Genomic DNA, 17,439 nt, shown 5'->3' with positions numbered 1-17,439 from the left:
TCACTTTTAAGTTCAATTTACTTGGACATTATGTTTCAACTTTTATTAACTCTTCCAAAATATAAATCTAATGATCAGTTACTGAAATACCTGCTCTGTTTCTGTTTTACCCTTCAGATTATTCAAACATTTTTTCCGCTTTCAAACCCTTTAAAATTTTAAAATAGGAAATAGTTAGATGAAACTTAATTGTTAAGTAAATAGATGGTTTTCCTGTACAAAGCCCACTTTTTTTATACTATCTTGACTGTCTTTTATTTGTATACAGGTGCATTTTGCTGGTAAAAGAGATCTCCCAACTTCCTGGGCTCTTTTTCAGTGCCTGCTTTGTTAAAGTAATATTCTGATTTAGTTGACACTTGAGAAGTAAAATATACCCCTCCTTATCATAAAATATGGCCTTGAAAAAAGAAGCAAAGTGCCACCACTCCTGTTTCATATGGATTATAATGTAACCATTTGTCCTCAACAATGACTAGTCATAAAAAAAATTATCTCTAGTAATGAAAACATTTTTGAGATGCTTACTTTCTTCTTTCTTTTCAACATTCATGCTTTTTTTGCAGCTATTTTTCCAGCAGTTATTTTGCTGCATTTTCAGTCTTAAAATATTTGTCAAAGATTAGTGCATCTCTTCACAGATAAATACAAACAATAATAATTTCTCACTTAAAGTTCACTTCATACACTAATAGATTTCCTTTAGAGTATTTCTTAGGAAACAGTAATGTTATGTGATCTGAGTTCAACCCTTAAAAATTGTTTATTCTTAACATGTTTTCATGAATTAAAAAAAAAAAAAAATATATATATATATATATATTTAAAAATTATCAACATATTGAACAAACAAATTGTCACTTTTTAGCACCTCCTTGTACTTCCCATCAATTTTTGTACTTCTGTGAATTCCCAAGACCATTTTTAAGAATTTTCTTCAAAGGTGACCTTTCCATATGTTTTATATATATATATATATATATATATATATATATATATATATATATATATATATATATGTTGTAGGCATGAAATAAAGACACATGAAAATAGCCATTTTTGAATTGTTAAGAGGAAACAAAGGCATTTTTTAAATAATTATTCCATGCCAGGCTTACTTAGGAAAGTGAGGAATGAGGTGGATTCCTGTCGTCGTCACTAATTTGATTTACTATTACATATGTGTGCCAAGCCCACCAAAATGCAGGTGTTTACATCTATGATACCTTCTCTCCCTGTTCACTGCAGCAACGAACTGTGTAGTTAAAAGTCACTACCCTAACAAAAATCAAATTGTGACTAGTCCAAATCATACTTTTTGTACCTTGAGCACTTCACATGTGTCACAACCATAAGAAAGATTTTGCCGGGTGTTAAAACAACAAAAACAATGTAGCCACTTCTGTCAAGGAATAAGATTATACACATTTCTGTAATCAGTTAGGGATTTCTTGTGAGTTCTTATTTGAATGATGAACCCTGATAGTAATACATATATTTTTTGCTGTTATAGTCAACAGCAGTATCAGCGTTTATTCTCTTCATTAAGTAATTCTGTCTGAATTTATAGATATTCAGTATGATGATGTGCTTTTTTCTCTGACAGTAATCTCATTCTTACGCGGTAGTTATAAAAATGGTAGCTTTAAAATTCTAAAAACATTTGTTACAGGGATATAGCTAGGAGTTTTTTGCAGGTTCAGTTTGAAAACTGGGAAATTCTATTCTAGGGTATATAATAGAAATACGTTTATTTATTTAAAAATTAATGAAAGTAATCAGATTGTTTTACTTCCTTGTATTTAATGTGTTGTGGTAGGCATATTTTGCCATTATTCTTGTTTCTAGCAGAAAAAATGATATGGCTTATTCTGAAAATGCATTGTTTTCAGAATAGATTAGAAAGTTTTCAGTTTGCCTTCCCTCCTGTCTATATTCCTGATTTATTATGCATTATAATGTGATTTTTTTGTTTTTTTAATTATGTGTATAAATTTATGTTTTTAACTGATCTTTCATATAATTTTTGTTTTATAAATACATTTTTACTGATCCTTCTTTTTTGAGATATTATATGATTTTATATTGTGGTTTTCATGAATTGTCATTAATGTAACAAATAGTTACATTGCTGATTGTTTCTTAAGATTAATTAATGTTTTGCTTTTTTGAGTAAAACTATGATTTAAAAAAACATTATTAATTTATTGATTGTTTAAAGAGTGCATTTACTGAAAAAAATGTGGTGGACAGGCGTTATGTTAACTGGTTAGTTAGTATTTTAGACGTTACAAATTAAAATGGTTTCAGTGGCAGTTTCGGGTGCGGCTGAGAGCACTACAATGCTCTACCCAGTCCAGCACGTCAGCTTCTTATCAATTCCCCCCCAGCCGATACCTCCAGGCCTAGGTGAGCTTCATGCTGACTCAATGCATGTATGGTGTTGGAGTTATCAAATGTTCTTGTTCATTATTCTTTTACCTAAGTTTTAACAATTTTTTTTTAATCTAGTAAATTTTATTTAACACTAGCTTTTTTTAACATAAATATTTTATTTTGTAAGATATTTTAGCTTTTATTGTTATTACTACTACTACTGTTATTACTATTGCATTAATAATGTCGGTAATAGAATATATGTATTTATTTATGCATTATTAGTTGGCTTTTTTCACACACTTTTCTGTAATGTTTTTCCAAAGAGCTTGGCTACTTAAAGGTCAGTTTTCAGTAATCTATTTTTAAAAAAGTTAATTAAAAAGTAATATTTCTAGTTACTGACTATACATTTAATTATTATTTTACAGTTAAAATTAATAATTATCATAGTGTTCATCTGATAAATCTGTTCTTTATATTTTAATAATTAGTAATGCTTTCCTGTTACCTCCTTAATAAGAAAATGTTTAAGATTTGTTGAAATTTAGAGTAAAGAAAGCAAGAATTTAGAGTAAGAAAGGAATAATCCGTTTAAATTTCAATAATATTATATTTTATATAAAAAAAGGTGCATTTAGCTTAGAAAATAATAGGAGACATACATGCATTTGAAAAATGTGGAAAATTGTTTATAAACTTATTTTCTGTGATTTGAATGGAGTTTCTAATTCTATAAAATTTCTTTTCTAAGCATTTTTATAAAATGTACATTTTTAAAATGATTTTTATATAAAGTGAATTGCATGTAACATTTATTTTATTGCCATAATTTATCATTGGGGTTGTCTCTGCTGACATAGCTATTGTGACAGATCTGATTGCCAACCTTGTTTTTCTGCATCTGTCAGGTCGTGTGGTCTTTTAACCATATATTTCTTCCAGTTTTTGAAAATCAAATGAACTGTTAAAATAAATGTTTCCACTCGTAAAAGAAATCCTATGGCTGAATCTTTTGTATTGGTCTCACTGCTTTGGTTTTTCACAGCTTACAAATTTTAGTCATGTTTTTGTTTTGTTTTATTTTTTATGAAAATTCATGTGGTTTATTAAATTATATCCACTGAGTGGTTTTATTTCCCTTACTAGATGTTACTGTCATTTGTAGATAAATAATCTTGTTCTATCCCTCTGTGTATGTTACCATATAAGTGTAAAATCTTTGAATAACAAGAGTAGAGTGTATAATTTTAACTTGTTTGTTAATTAGAATCTTTCACAGCATTTCTTTCATAATTAGGTACACAAACAAAATAAAGAAATCAACTTGAAATTATAGAAACCCTTTCAAATCCTGTCCTAATGATTTCACCACAATTACCCTGTAATTTATTACACAATAGTCTGCTTTTCTTTGGCTTCAGGTTTTAGGTTTAGGTTTAGCTTCAGGCTTTCACATACTGTGATTGGAGTTCAAATTAGCATTTGATGGAAATTTGAGAGAACCTAAGTTTTTTCATTTTGATGTCACCTCTTTAGATTGTAATTTGTCCCAAAGTAATATTATTTTATCCATTATAATGATGAATTTTTCTTTCCTGCAATGGTAATATTAGTTTGACTTCAGAGTTTAGTTTAATAATTGAACTTAAACATTTTTTTTGAAAAGTTGCAAGCACAAATTCTTAAAAATATTTATTAAGTGTATCCATAAATTTACTTTGTTCTAAGACCAAAAGAAAAGTTACTATAAAAATAAAAAAATGCTAAATTTAGTGTTATATGAAAAATAATTTTATGATAAAATTTAACTTTATTATTTTACTTTTATAAAATTAAAAAAAAAAATGGAGTATAAAAATAAAAATAGTACACTTTCAGACGTAAATAATTTGAACTAATGTGGTTCATTTATTTTATTTTGATGTTGCATCTCATGAGTTAAAATTTTAAAAAGTAAGCTGAAAGAAAATAGAAACAAATATGAAGTTACTATTATTAAGCCCTCTTTCAGGTTTAATCTACAACAACAGTTAAATGTAAAATAAGTACACATTTTGAAAAAATTAATTACACTCCATATGAAGGTATTAATAAACTCCATATTAAGGTAAAGATATTTATTTATTAAAGTATTAATATTGGAACACCTATGATTCTGGATAAGACCATAGACTGCAATGCTTAATCTTACTTCAATGCAATGCTTATCTTCATGGTTTCTCAACATTTTGTACATCTCATATCGCAGCATCTTTGATATTAAAAGTTTGAATTAAGGATAAAATGTTAAGGGTTGGAGTTAATTTTATTAACCATTTCCCTTATATCATCAAAATTAAACAATGTTAATTGAAGTTTTACTCCATGCTGCTGGTAAATTTGTTATTATTATTATCTTTTATGACCACATAAGATCACTTTAATCAGTCTGTTATTTAAGTCTGTTTGATGGGACTGTTTGGGCCTTGCAGTTCTCCCAGTACTTTTTCATACGTTCTGATCTTTGAACCCTTTCTAGTGTTGAAAATGCTCATGTTGTGAGTTTTTTCTTGTAAGTGTGAAGTGAGTGTTTTTATTCTTGATTTTCTTGTTTAATTTTATCTTATCTGTGGTGTCCACTGAAGGCCAATTTCCTTCAGATCCTCTCTTATTTCTCTGGTCCATCAGCATCTTGTCTTGGTGTTTTTCAGGTCGAGATTGTACTTTACTAGCTGTTTCAGAAGTCTTGAATCTTGTATCCTCATGGTATGTCCAAAGAATCTTAGTCTCCTCTTATGCATGGTATCAGTGATGAGTTCTAACTCTTTGTACACAACTTTGTTGGGCACAATCCACCATTGCCTGCCTTTCTGGCACTTTTTATTGATGCAGGTCTTCCAATTCTTCTTTTGATTTTGTGGATTCTGTGTGTCGTTGATTGTTCGTTCAGGTGGAAAAATGTTTCTGCTGCATAAGTGGCTTCTGCTTTTATAATTGTTGTAGTATCCTATTTTTGCGTTTATTGAGAGGTATTTTTTATTGTAAGTGTACCAGGTTAATTTTTGAGCTTTAGCTAGTTTATTTATTCTTATTTGGATTGAGTTTTTTTCGTTTAAGTTGTTTGTTACTATTTTTCTGAGGTATTTAAATTGGGTTACTATTTTGATATTATTACCATTTATATTTACTTCTTTTAATTGTGTTAGTTTTTGGGGCATAATTTCTGTCTTTTCGAATGAAATTTTAAGGTCAATTTTATTTGCAATGTTTTGAAATTCTAATATCTGTGATTTCACTTTGTTGATGTTTGTGGTAGCATTTTCAAGTCGTCAGCAAAACCAAGACAGTTTGTTTTGAATTTTTGGTCTATTTTTACTTTTGGTAGGCATTTTTTGAGCCATTCTCTCATTACCATTTCTAGAGTGCAGTTGAATAGTAGTGATGAGAGTCCATCACCTTGGCGCAGTCCTGTTTTGATCTCAAAAGGTTCCGAGAGCTCACTTCTGAATTTTACCTTTGACTTATTGCTCTGCAAGTGTCAGTTTTATCATGTTTATTAATTTGATATGTAATCCAAGGTATCTTAGAACTCTCTGTAGATACAGTCATAAGCTTTCTTTAAATCTATGAATGTTATCACCATGTCTCTGTTCTTTTCCTATTGTAATCCATTATTAGCTTGAGACTCATGATCTGGTCTGGACAGCTCCGCCAGTCTGAAACCTCCCTGATTTTCTCCTAGTTCTTTCTGGAGTTGTGGACCTATCCTGTTGTGGATGATTCTTGAAAGAATTTTGTATGTTGTGTCTACGAGTGAAATTCCCCTGTAATTGTTAGGGTCTCTTTTGTATAGTGGATGGATGCTGGCTGTCGGCCAATATTTTGGTAGTTCTTTGATCCAGATGTTGACAAGCTGTTGATGAAGGGCAATTTTTTCTGTTCTTTCTACATCTTTTCAGCTTTCTACAAAAGTCTGATCTCCTGCTGTTTTGTAATTCTTCATATCACCCAGACTTCTTTTACTGTGAGAAGGTTTTACTGTTTTCTGGTAGTGTTATTGGGGTGTTTGTGATGAAGTTTAGGAATTCTGTCAGTTCTTCACAATTTATTAATTATTAATAACCGTAGAACAGATAACACTCTGGAGAAAAACTAAGCAAATAATTTTTTTCTATATAGCTATGTCTGCTGTTTACCATAATCCTTTCATTTTCCACATCAAACTACTTGTCCATCCCTCGTATTGTATACTCCACCTTGTCATGACTAGCTTTCAGGTACTATAAAGAGCTATCAGTCCTCAATTATACACTTCATATACCTGTGCACTTAAACTGTTTACTTTTCATTCTTTCTCTCACAGCCTCATTTCAAATGCGGTCAAAAAAATTATTATATTAAGGAATTAGAGTATATAATGATACTATTCATATTACTTGACTGAAAAACAATTGAAAAATTACACTTGTCCTTGCACACTCAGCTCGACCAAATAAAATTACTATTTTTAGATATTTGCATTACAATCATGGTCCATTAGGATCTTGTTTATAGAAAAACATTTAATTATTTACTGAACCATAATATACCTGCCGTTTACGTATTAGGTATTTTATTGGATGTTTGTAGAAAGTTATAATAAATGGTTGTTGTCATATAACTTTGGTGGTTAAAAATAAATTTATTGTAATATGATGGAAAGAACTCGTAGGTTAATTTCATTATCGAGTACACTTTGCCATATGTAAATTCAGTATTTCTATTAAAAAAAAAAAACTTGTACATTATTTGTTATGTAGAAAGAGTGTATTTTTACGTTTTTTCTGCCTTTCCCTTATAAATCAGTTTATCAGAGAACATTGTTGATTGTTATAAGTTTTACTGTTTTTTTTATTGGTAATTTTTTTGCATTTGCTTTATATTTACAGTATTATTCTTTTTTTTGATTAGCATTATTATTTTTTTTTTTTTTTTCACATTAAGTGTAAATAAATAACGGTTGCATTTCTCTTATAAGTCTTAAAAAAAAATATTTGGTATCTGTCTTCCAATGAAAATAATCTATTACTTTTCAGATCGCATCCACTCGGTGCAATATTAGTTTTCTCCCAGATTCACGCATTTATTTATTTGTTGAAAGTACTTTAAGTAATGATTTATTTAATTTGAGTAAATTGTTACACAAGTTAAATCATATTACGTGATGTTAAAGATATATAGTGTGTATGTTCATATTTTGTATGTTATTAAAAATGAAAATTATGTAATTTTTAACAATACACCTACCATTTCTTTTTTAAATGCAGGTAATGTAATTCAATTGTTTTTTTTTTTTTAATAAAAAAAATCAGTTCTCATGTTTTATATTATACAAGCATTTAGAGTAGAATCAATAAGCACTGCTGCATGATTAAAAAAAAAAAAGGTTTTAGCCTAAGATTATAATTCAATATATATTGTTATCTTTATAATTTTGTTTTTTATGCTAATGAGAATATTTTTAAATGTAATTTCAGTTTAGAAAGTAAAAAAAAATAAAAATTTATAGCATGAATATATGTAGTATCTAGTATATATTTCATAGTTTTTTTAATTCTTTTTTGTTTTGTTTTAATAATGCATATTTCATTATTACTGCTGTTTAAAAGGTAATTAAGTACTATACATATTTATTTATTCAGGATCTTCTTAATGTTAATTCATTAGTGAAATATATGTATATATAAGTTGTTCTCTTAACACAGATTTATTTATTTATTGAAATTGATTAAAATAAGTTTTTTTAAATCAGTATATCTGTGAATAAGGGCAATAATTAGTTGTGTATGTTTTACTTTCGAATTAACTAAAATGTAGTAAGAGTCGCTATTAGCAAGTATAGTGTTCATAAGTTTTCATTATCGTGTATTTTGTATTTAGTATATGAATAATTGTTTAGATTTTACCACTTAATTTATTGTAAAGCATTTTTTTTTTATGTTATATATATTTATGGCTGTAATACTTTTTTCACATACATTTTAATGATGCTAAGATAATTCTTGTTAATATTGCTTTACTATACGATGTAGTTACAATTATGAATTCATTAAATTTCTGGCTTGTAGTATTTTCTGTGCAATTTTGCTTGCTTAAAATTATTTTGATTCACTTATGTGTAAGCATTAATTTTTGCTTTTATTATAATTTGGAAATGGCTTAAGATCTAGCTAGAAATATATGCTTTAGTTACATAAAGCTGTTATGCGTGTTAAAGCATGTGTAATTTAAGTACAGGCTAATGTAGTATAATCGATAATGCTTTTTTGGCTGAGTGGTGTCTTATATTTACTCACTTTAATACCTTAACTTGTTTGAAGTTTTGTATTGCATTTATCATTCACCAATAACTGAATTTTCTTCCAAAACTGTTTTTTTCCTTCTTTTTTTTGCTATCTTTTTTGAGTATAATACTAAACTTAAAAAATTTGTTGGATGTTTTGCTGTGGATTAAGTTTGTTTTCTCTCTCTCTTAATGAAAAGGAGTTGGAACTGTGGTGCCGCATGTAAAAATAAAAGAACTACTTCTTAAGTCATTACTGTCATATTTATTCATTTTATTTTATGGTGCGGTGGGTATATAATAATTATATATTTTGTAACACTGTATGTTCTGTATCATATTTTCTAGTTTATCTCTAAAATTATTTACACTTTTATCCATAACAGGTTCTTACAGTTTTGTTGATGTCTTTTATGTTCGTATAATTGTGTGTTTCATTATTGTGGTGTGGGATTTGTAATTTGTGTATTATTATTATTATTATTATTATTATTATTATTACAATAAGTAGTTCACTTTCGTGAAATTTTTCATCTACTTTTTAAAAGAGGGAATAATTTCCTTTTTTATATCATTGGAGTAATTTTACTGCTTTAGAATAAATATTTGTAAATATCAGAAAAAATTGGAAGGTTTTTTTTTTAAATATGGAATGTATTTCTTTATGATAGATTGTATTGGTAAAGATTTGTCCTTATTTACATTTTTTCTAATCGTACAAACTTAAGTAGTTTTAAGCATAAATTGTAATTTGTTTTTATTATGTTATGTTTATCTGTGTTTTATTTTTATCAATAATTTTAAACCCAAAGAAAAGAATTTCATATTGGATATAACCTACAAATGAGCACCTGATGATATGTTATACAAAATTATGAGAATCAATATTTTTGTTCTCCCAATTTGTATTGTTGAAATGTTGAAAGAATCATTTTAAATTGGAAATCAGCAGCTCTGTTAGCTGTTGTTAAGGTATTTCTTGCTTTAAATAATAATTAAAAGGGGTTATTATTTTTTTATAATATTTTCAAGGTACTGCCTGTCGGTAATTTTTTTTATGTTCCTATAATACAGTTTAGCATATTTAAGATGTGTTTGGAATGAATTTATGTTATTTTTATTGTTCTCTTGTTTATTATATTTTGTTTACAACTTAATATCTCAGGTAATAAGTAAAACAGTTAATTAATCCTAATAATTTGGAGCAAAAATGTTTTGAAAATGTCATATTGGCAGGTTTTTAAAGTTACTGGATAAACATATCAGTATTATATTTTTAGCTTGAATTACAAGCAAAAATGAGGTATGCAGACAGTTATAAAATAATACCAAAAAGAGAAAACTTTCAAGAACCAATTAACAACAAACACTTTTGAAATCAGACATGCATTTTAATCTTTAAACAACAATCATCAGTCAATATAGCTCTCTCTCTCTCTCTCTCTCTCTTTTCTATATATATTATATATGTATATATATATATATATACACACACACATACACACAAGCACAAAGATAACTTAATATGAATTAAAGAAATATTTAAAAAAAAAATAGAACACTACAAAAAGAGTATTGTGCCTAAAAATAAATACAAAAACAATTAAAAAATTTTGCTGTAGACAGTCCAGTTCAAAAATCGAAAGTTACCTTAAATACTATTTGAACTCCTTTAACTCCCTGCTTAGATCATCAACAATAAACTTTCCATGCCACTTATGTTAGCTAGAATAACATAAAATTTGTATTTTAAAAAAAGACAAAGATACCGTGAACGTTGTACTTAAGTGAAATAATCTTGTTTGTATATTAGATAATTTATTTTTATGTCAGTGTATAATTAATGTATTGATCTTTCCATCATTTTAAATGGACTAAACAAATGGACATATTAAGAACCCAAAGATTAAATCGGGAAGATAAGATTAAAGAATTGTACCCAAATCAGAAAACTGCTGTAAAATTAGGAATGCTTAAACCGAGTGATTTGATCTGTTGTCTAACATTGAAGTTGTAAATCCACAACTACACAATCTTAAACCTGCATATTGATTTTAAGCACTATCTATGTAAAATAGGAGTAAGGGAAAGTTAACTTGCCTTACTTCTTTTTTAATGTAAATGTTGAAGATATCATAAAATCTTCTAGACGATAAAGGAATGAGTGTAAGAAGAAAGAGAATAAATTATATATAATTTGCAGATGACTTGGGGTTTTTTAGGAGATGAAGCACCGGTTATTCTGCTTCAAAATTAGAATTATGATAGGTATGAAATGAAAATGAATTTTAGTTTTAAGAAAGCATAATGAGGATAGGAGACAATAAACCAATGAATGTCTACGCAAGAGAAGGAAGAATTGAATGAATAAAACCATACAAATATTTAGGTACCATGTTAAAAGAAGATTGTAAAAGTAAAACCAAGTATAGCAGAGTAAGAAAGCATCTAACAGAAACTGTTATTATGTACTAAGAGTTAAGAGTTATGTAGGAGTTATTTCTGTATGGATGAGACAGAAATATTGACACAGAAACTATTGATAAGAGAAGAGTCATTTGAAATCTGTACATGGAGAAGATAAAAGTGAATGTAATGAAGAGAAAATAGAACAGAAGCTTAGTCAGAACAATTCAGCACATAAAGCTAACAGTCTGGGACTTAACATGAGAGAAGTATTGATTAAAACAGTGCCAGATTGATCAGTAAAAGGTGTAGAAAAGAGAAAAAAATTACTGATTATTTCAAAGAAAATGGAAACTGTTAAAATCTTACAAATTTAGCTGAGATTGGAGGAAAATGGAAACAGACATGGTGTAAGAAACCTGCTTGAAGGTGGATAGAAATGTCATCTGCAATGTTAAAGAAAATTTAGACAAATGGACCCTTTTTATTTTTTAAATAAATTTATTTATTATCATTTGCTCTGTGGTTTGGTGGACCGCAGCCAATTCTATTAAATGAAATTGACATGATATGTGTATGTTTTAACCTGTTCCAAATAAGTTATTTTTATCCTGAACTTCCCACAGTATGGTTTTTTTTTTGTTTTAGGAACTTGCCAAATTTTAAAGTATTTATTTTGATCTAAAATTTTGTAATAATTATATGATTGTATTGACTCAAAATAAGTATCAAATTTTTTTTATATCAGCAGTTTGTGATATAAAGTAGCAAGGGTCGTTCCCCCAAATAACATCATGAATGTTGAATCATTATAGGACAAGATATTCTAACTCACCTTTTTAATTAAAATTGTAATAGCTCTAACTACTGTGCAACTGATATAATAGCTCCACAAAATCTTGTAAATGTATGTCACTAATAGATTATTTCTGTAAACTAACTGTAGTTAGTTTCTATCATATAATTGTTAGAATCAGTGAGTTTCAAATTACAGATAAATGGAGAAATTTATCAGAAATGAATGTATTGTTTTTTTAGTAATTTCTAATTTTTTAAATGTACATTGAATTGGAAACCTCTTTTTTAGTAAGTGGTTGTATGTGCTTATATTAAAAAACTGCTTGCTGAGGAAGTTTTGTGTTTCATATAATGGATGTATTTCTCCAGAAGTGTTAACATAAATGAAGAATTTGTACTTCATATATTTTATAACATTGTTAGGATGTGGGGAAAAGTTTCTTTATATTTTAATGAAAAGTAAAAGAATTTTTTTAATATTTCAAATAATGTTTATTAAACCAAATATGTGATAATTTGATTGACCATCCCTTCTGCCATTTTTGAGGTAAAATCACATAATCCTGTCACTCTAAAATTTCTGTGTTTTCTGGACATAAACTGTGATAAATGATTTTCACAGGCCTCTTTGAAGCAAACTGTAAACCGCTAAGAGTTATTTAAAGATCAAAACAAATGGTAGATATACTGTCTACATATCTTTTACAATAGCAACTAAGTGCAGTAATTTTTTATAACTTGTTTTTTTCTTCAAAAAATTAATTTTACTGAGGTACTTACTGAGGCTATGAAATTAAGATTACAGGGTTGGATTGTAAATTTTGATTGAACTCCCAATTACTTTTATGCAGTCTTTAACAGTAATCTTTTTTTGTATAGGGTCCCTTTCATATTAAAATATATTTCTAATAATACTTAAATAAGAGTTTTATGGGCTTACAGTAGGTTTACAGATTGAAAGATCTCTATGAAGTTGTAAGACTACTGATAAAGCATCATGTGACTTTAAGTAGAATCATTGGTGGAACTATATGTGACAGTGATAGAACTCAATAATGGGAGCTGCATGTGTCAACGATAGCATAATTAAAATAGGCCAGTTGAAATCAGTACGCTAGAACATTACAAATTCTCCAGACATCCTAAATTGCTATAAATATACAAGGTGTGGCTATTAAATAACAAGACTAGTCCTGTAAAATATTTTATTTTAAATTTATACATATTTAGTTATTATCCCCTTCGATATACACCCCTACTTTATTTCTATAACGCTCCATGTGAATTTTCCATTGTTTGAAACAGTGCTGGAAGTCTTCTTCTGTGAGCTCTTTTGTGACGTGTGCTGCTTTTTCTTTCACAGCTTCAACAGTCTGAAATCTTGTTCCTTTTAATGCAGATTTGACCTGGGGGAACAGATAAAAGTCACATGGTGCCAGATCAGGTGAATAAGGTGGATGGTCTAACACTGAGATGTTATTAGAAACGTCTTGACAGACAGTGCAGTGCGAGCTGGTACATTGTCCAGATGAAGAAACCGTGACTTGTTCTTCCACAATTCAGGTTGTTTTTTCTTATTTTTTAACAGAGTTGATTAAGGATCTCAAGGCACTAATGTTGATTAATAGTTTGACCAGGAACCCAGTGAAGGTACACAATCCCATGAATATTGAAAAAAAAAATCATCACTTTGAATGTTGATTTGCTCATTCGAACTTCTTTAGCTCTTGGTGACGTTTAGGGGCCTTCCAATTATTTGATGCTTAGTTTCAGGATCATAAGTAAAACCAAGATTTATCACATGTTATTACTCTTTCCAAAAAGTTTGGGTCATTTTCAATGGCGTTTGTAAGTGTCAGAACAAATATTTTCATGAGCTTCTTTTTGTTTGATTGTGAGAATTTTAGGCACCATTTTCACACACACTTTTTACATGTTAAAATTGTGTAAAACTTGGCTTACACATTCTTTGTCAATTCCTATAGTTTCAGCAATTGCACGAATAGTTAACCGACTGTCAAATCAGATCAGATTAACATTTTTTTCAATATTTTTATCCGTTTTTGACCTGGAAGGGCAACCTGGGCGAACATCATCTTCTCGGCCATCTTGGAAACCCACACACATGATAAACAATCATTGCCATATACTTTTTTTTAAATAAAATATAAGTTTTAGTAGCAATTTTTCCAAGTTTCATATGAAATTTCATGACAATTATTTGTCTAAAACACTTATCATTTTTTTGCAAAACAAAAAACTGATGTTATCCAAACAAAGGCCAGGACCAGACTAATGTGTCTACAGAAACTGGAGTGACAACAATCAAAAGAGAAGGCTTCACGCTATGTAGCTGTTGGTCTTTTGTGCAGTTCTTCCGTAGCAGCATTGGTCTCGTTATTTAGTAGCCACACCTTGTAAATAAGAGATTTAATGAACAGTTATTGTAATAGATTGGAAGATAAGATTACACTTAGAAATTGTTTATAAAGATTTTATCTGAATTCCAAACCGTTTGACTGTTAAACCATCATTGTCAAATACTGCAGAAAAAATACAAGTAAAAAAAAGAATATCGTAAATAAATGAAAAAATAATTTTATTTTTAATAAGATAATTTGTTATTATCTTCTTTTTATTTATTTATTTATTTAGTTCATTTTTATGTACACTTTTTGCAGTGTTTATTGATGATGATTGTTTTAACAAATGAAATGGCCATCTAAGTTTTCAATTAAAAATGTTTAAACAGTTTTTAAGCATAAACTTCTCTTCCAGTTTATACAAAACAATATTTTATATACTAATAAAACAAATCTTATATTTTGTTCATTAACCTAACCAGATTTCTCTGTGTAATTGAAAAAGGTACTGGGGAACACAGCTCTTTAGAAAGCTATTTTTCCTGAAAAACCTGCAAAATTGTACTGTGCCTATTTAAAAAAAAAATAAATAACAGTTTTTATTTTTCCCTCTAATTATTTCATGTTTGCGATACTGATTCGTGTAACTGATTATTAATGTATATAAATGTTTTCTGTAGTCTGTAATATTTCAGAATCTTTTCATTCTAACTGTTTCAGCATTAAATTTGCTAAACTGTATATTACTTTCTAATTAATGTCAGTAAAATGAGTTGATGTGTTAATTAACACATTGATTGTATACATTAACTCATGTGTAATACATAGTACATTAATTCTTTTTCCAATAATTAATACATATACATGACAAACATATTTTTTTCAAATAGTGTTTTGTATTTTTGAATTCTATCAGTCATATGCTTGTCTAGTGTCGTCTGCATTGAGTTCAGAATTTATAAGAGAAATTAATTTTGTGTAGATTATTTAAAAGTTTTAGGATGATGTAAATTTCTATTTTTGTTGTCACAGAAATATAAATAAAACAGTGTTATCTGTAATGGTACTTATTAAAACGTAATTATTTAAATTAATTATAGGTATCTGTATTAAAAAAAAATATATATATATATATATATATATCAAATGAAAATATTTATAAATGTTGGTCATAAAAATAATTCAGGCATTTTGTGAATTACATTTCAAAACAGTTATTACAGTATAATAGCATAATATGTACGACTGTACATTTATGTTTTTGTTCATTAATATCTTTATTGCATAACATCTGCAACTAACATAAATATGTTAAGATCAGTACCTCATTATAATTAATAATCTTACAAAAATAACACATTACATATTTAATTTCTAATTAATTAGAAAACAATATATTCATTATTTCTTATCAGAAAGTTACAGACTAGGTTGTTAGAATGATAAAATTGAAAATCTGATAAAATTCTTAATTGAGATTTTTCTTTTATAAAATACTGTATTGTATATGGTTGAATCCAATCCATATTCAATGTATATGGAATTGATAGTTGTCTTCCATTATCCTCCTGCCAGTTTTTATTAATGAATTTTTGTGATATTTATTAATAATAATTTTTAATAAATAATAAATTCATTTAATTAATTATGTGTTATTTCATTTTTTCATCATGTTTATTATGAGTGACATATTTATAAAAAGTGTATTATACTATGAAAATTATATTTATTGTACTTACAAAGACAAACTTTTTGGGCCAAAAGACAACAACATCTTTCAGAGTGGACTGGACTGAATTCTGACCCAGTACTTCTATTTTATGGCACCAGAGAAATTTGCATAGATAGCTATCTAATAAATTTCTCACTCTGCCACTTTTTCAATGTTTTCCTATTCCCCACAGCCTTTCAACAGCCTGAGTACATGTACCAATAATTGGATCTATCAAAATATTTAGAGTGGTTATCAGTGTTTTGTACATTATTACGGTTCTAATTTCATATCCTGTTACAGGCTGACTACCGATCTAAAATAATTAAGGAACCTGGTGTGATAAAATTAACTTATTCACTATAATGAATCTGCACATCAGTCAGTAGGAGCAAACATAAACACTTGGGTGTTTCATGGCAGATCCCACTGTAAACTCATTGCTCTCATGGTACTCTGCTGATATCATATTTTTAATGAACATAGATTCAACAAATTTTGACAGCCATTCCCTGACCGCCAATATCACGGTTATTTAACAATTTATTCACATTCCTCCCACATGTAATTGCAGTCAACTGCATGACAATATTACAATTCCAAAATATTACAATATTTTGCATTCCTTCTTGTTACAACACCATTTTCTCAATTATCTGAAATCTTCAAACGCATTTTATCTCTAGGATTACATAATTTATTTGGTAACAAAATACCATACTTTTGGAATATATGAACTCAAATATTTTGTCACCAGCTATTTTGTACAAATGAAATATATTACCAGAAACATCCATCATGAAGAGAGAAAAAAACACAAATATAGAACAATAGGAACCTAACTTAAATGCCTTCACTGTGAGGTTGAATAAGTAAAAACAAACAAAAAGGAACAATCAGTTGTCAAGAATCAACAAGTTCATGAAGTGACCAAGTAGAAACATGTCAGTAGATGCATCGTCAAATATAAATCTCTCTCTCTTATTATAATGTAATCATATTTTCTCTGTATTAAATGTATCTATAATTCCTGTAGAAGTATAGTATTGTTAAAGTACTGAAAATCATCATTGAAACTCATTAATTCATAGATAACAATTGGCAGGAGATTAATGGAAGAGAACTAAATGGGTATTACAAAATCCATTACAATAATACTGCAGTTCCATTGTTTATTATAATATGCATATAATGTATATATATATGTATTTATTTATTTGAAGAGATTTTGGATTATTATTAAAAAAATTAGTTAATTTTTTTGTCAAATTTTTTTCATAAGCAGTATCTTACAAATAGACATTTTGTTTAACAAAAACAAAGGTTATGTACTACCTCAGCCACCTGACAATGAGTTTTACTAAACAAATTTTTAGAATGGTTGAGTCTTAATAAAGAAAAGTAGATGACAATAGAACTTTGTTTAACTCTTAAAATATGTTTACAGAAGTTTTGATGAGATTAGAGGTTTATTTCTAAAT

The 17,439-nt window shown here is 28.0% G+C and overlaps 1 protein-coding gene across 7 annotated transcripts in view; it reads left to right on the top strand.

The window, feature by feature from the left end:
• The window catches only part of LOC142323647 (uncharacterized), a 242,657-nt gene that overhangs the window by 147,497 nt on the left and 77,721 nt on the right, over window positions 1-17,439 (top strand). For 4 of the 7 annotated variants that reach the window (XM_075363660.1, XM_075363657.1, XM_075363659.1 and 1 more), the window contains exon 5: window positions 2,311-2,409. The exons of the other annotated variants lie outside the window; for them this stretch is intronic. In XM_075363660.1, coding sequence (XP_075219775.1) covers window positions 2,311-2,409 — 99 coding nt within the window. The remainder of the gene's footprint in view (window positions 1-2,310; window positions 2,410-17,439) is intronic. 7 annotated transcript variants of the gene reach the window in all.

Source organism: Lycorma delicatula, chromosome 4 (genome assembly GCF_047948215.1).
Source record: "Lycorma delicatula isolate Av1 chromosome 4, ASM4794821v1, whole genome shotgun sequence".
Lineage (NCBI taxonomy): Eukaryota > Metazoa > Arthropoda > Insecta > Hemiptera > Fulgoridae > Lycorma > Lycorma delicatula.
This window is presented reverse-complemented; position numbering and strand designations above follow the sequence as displayed.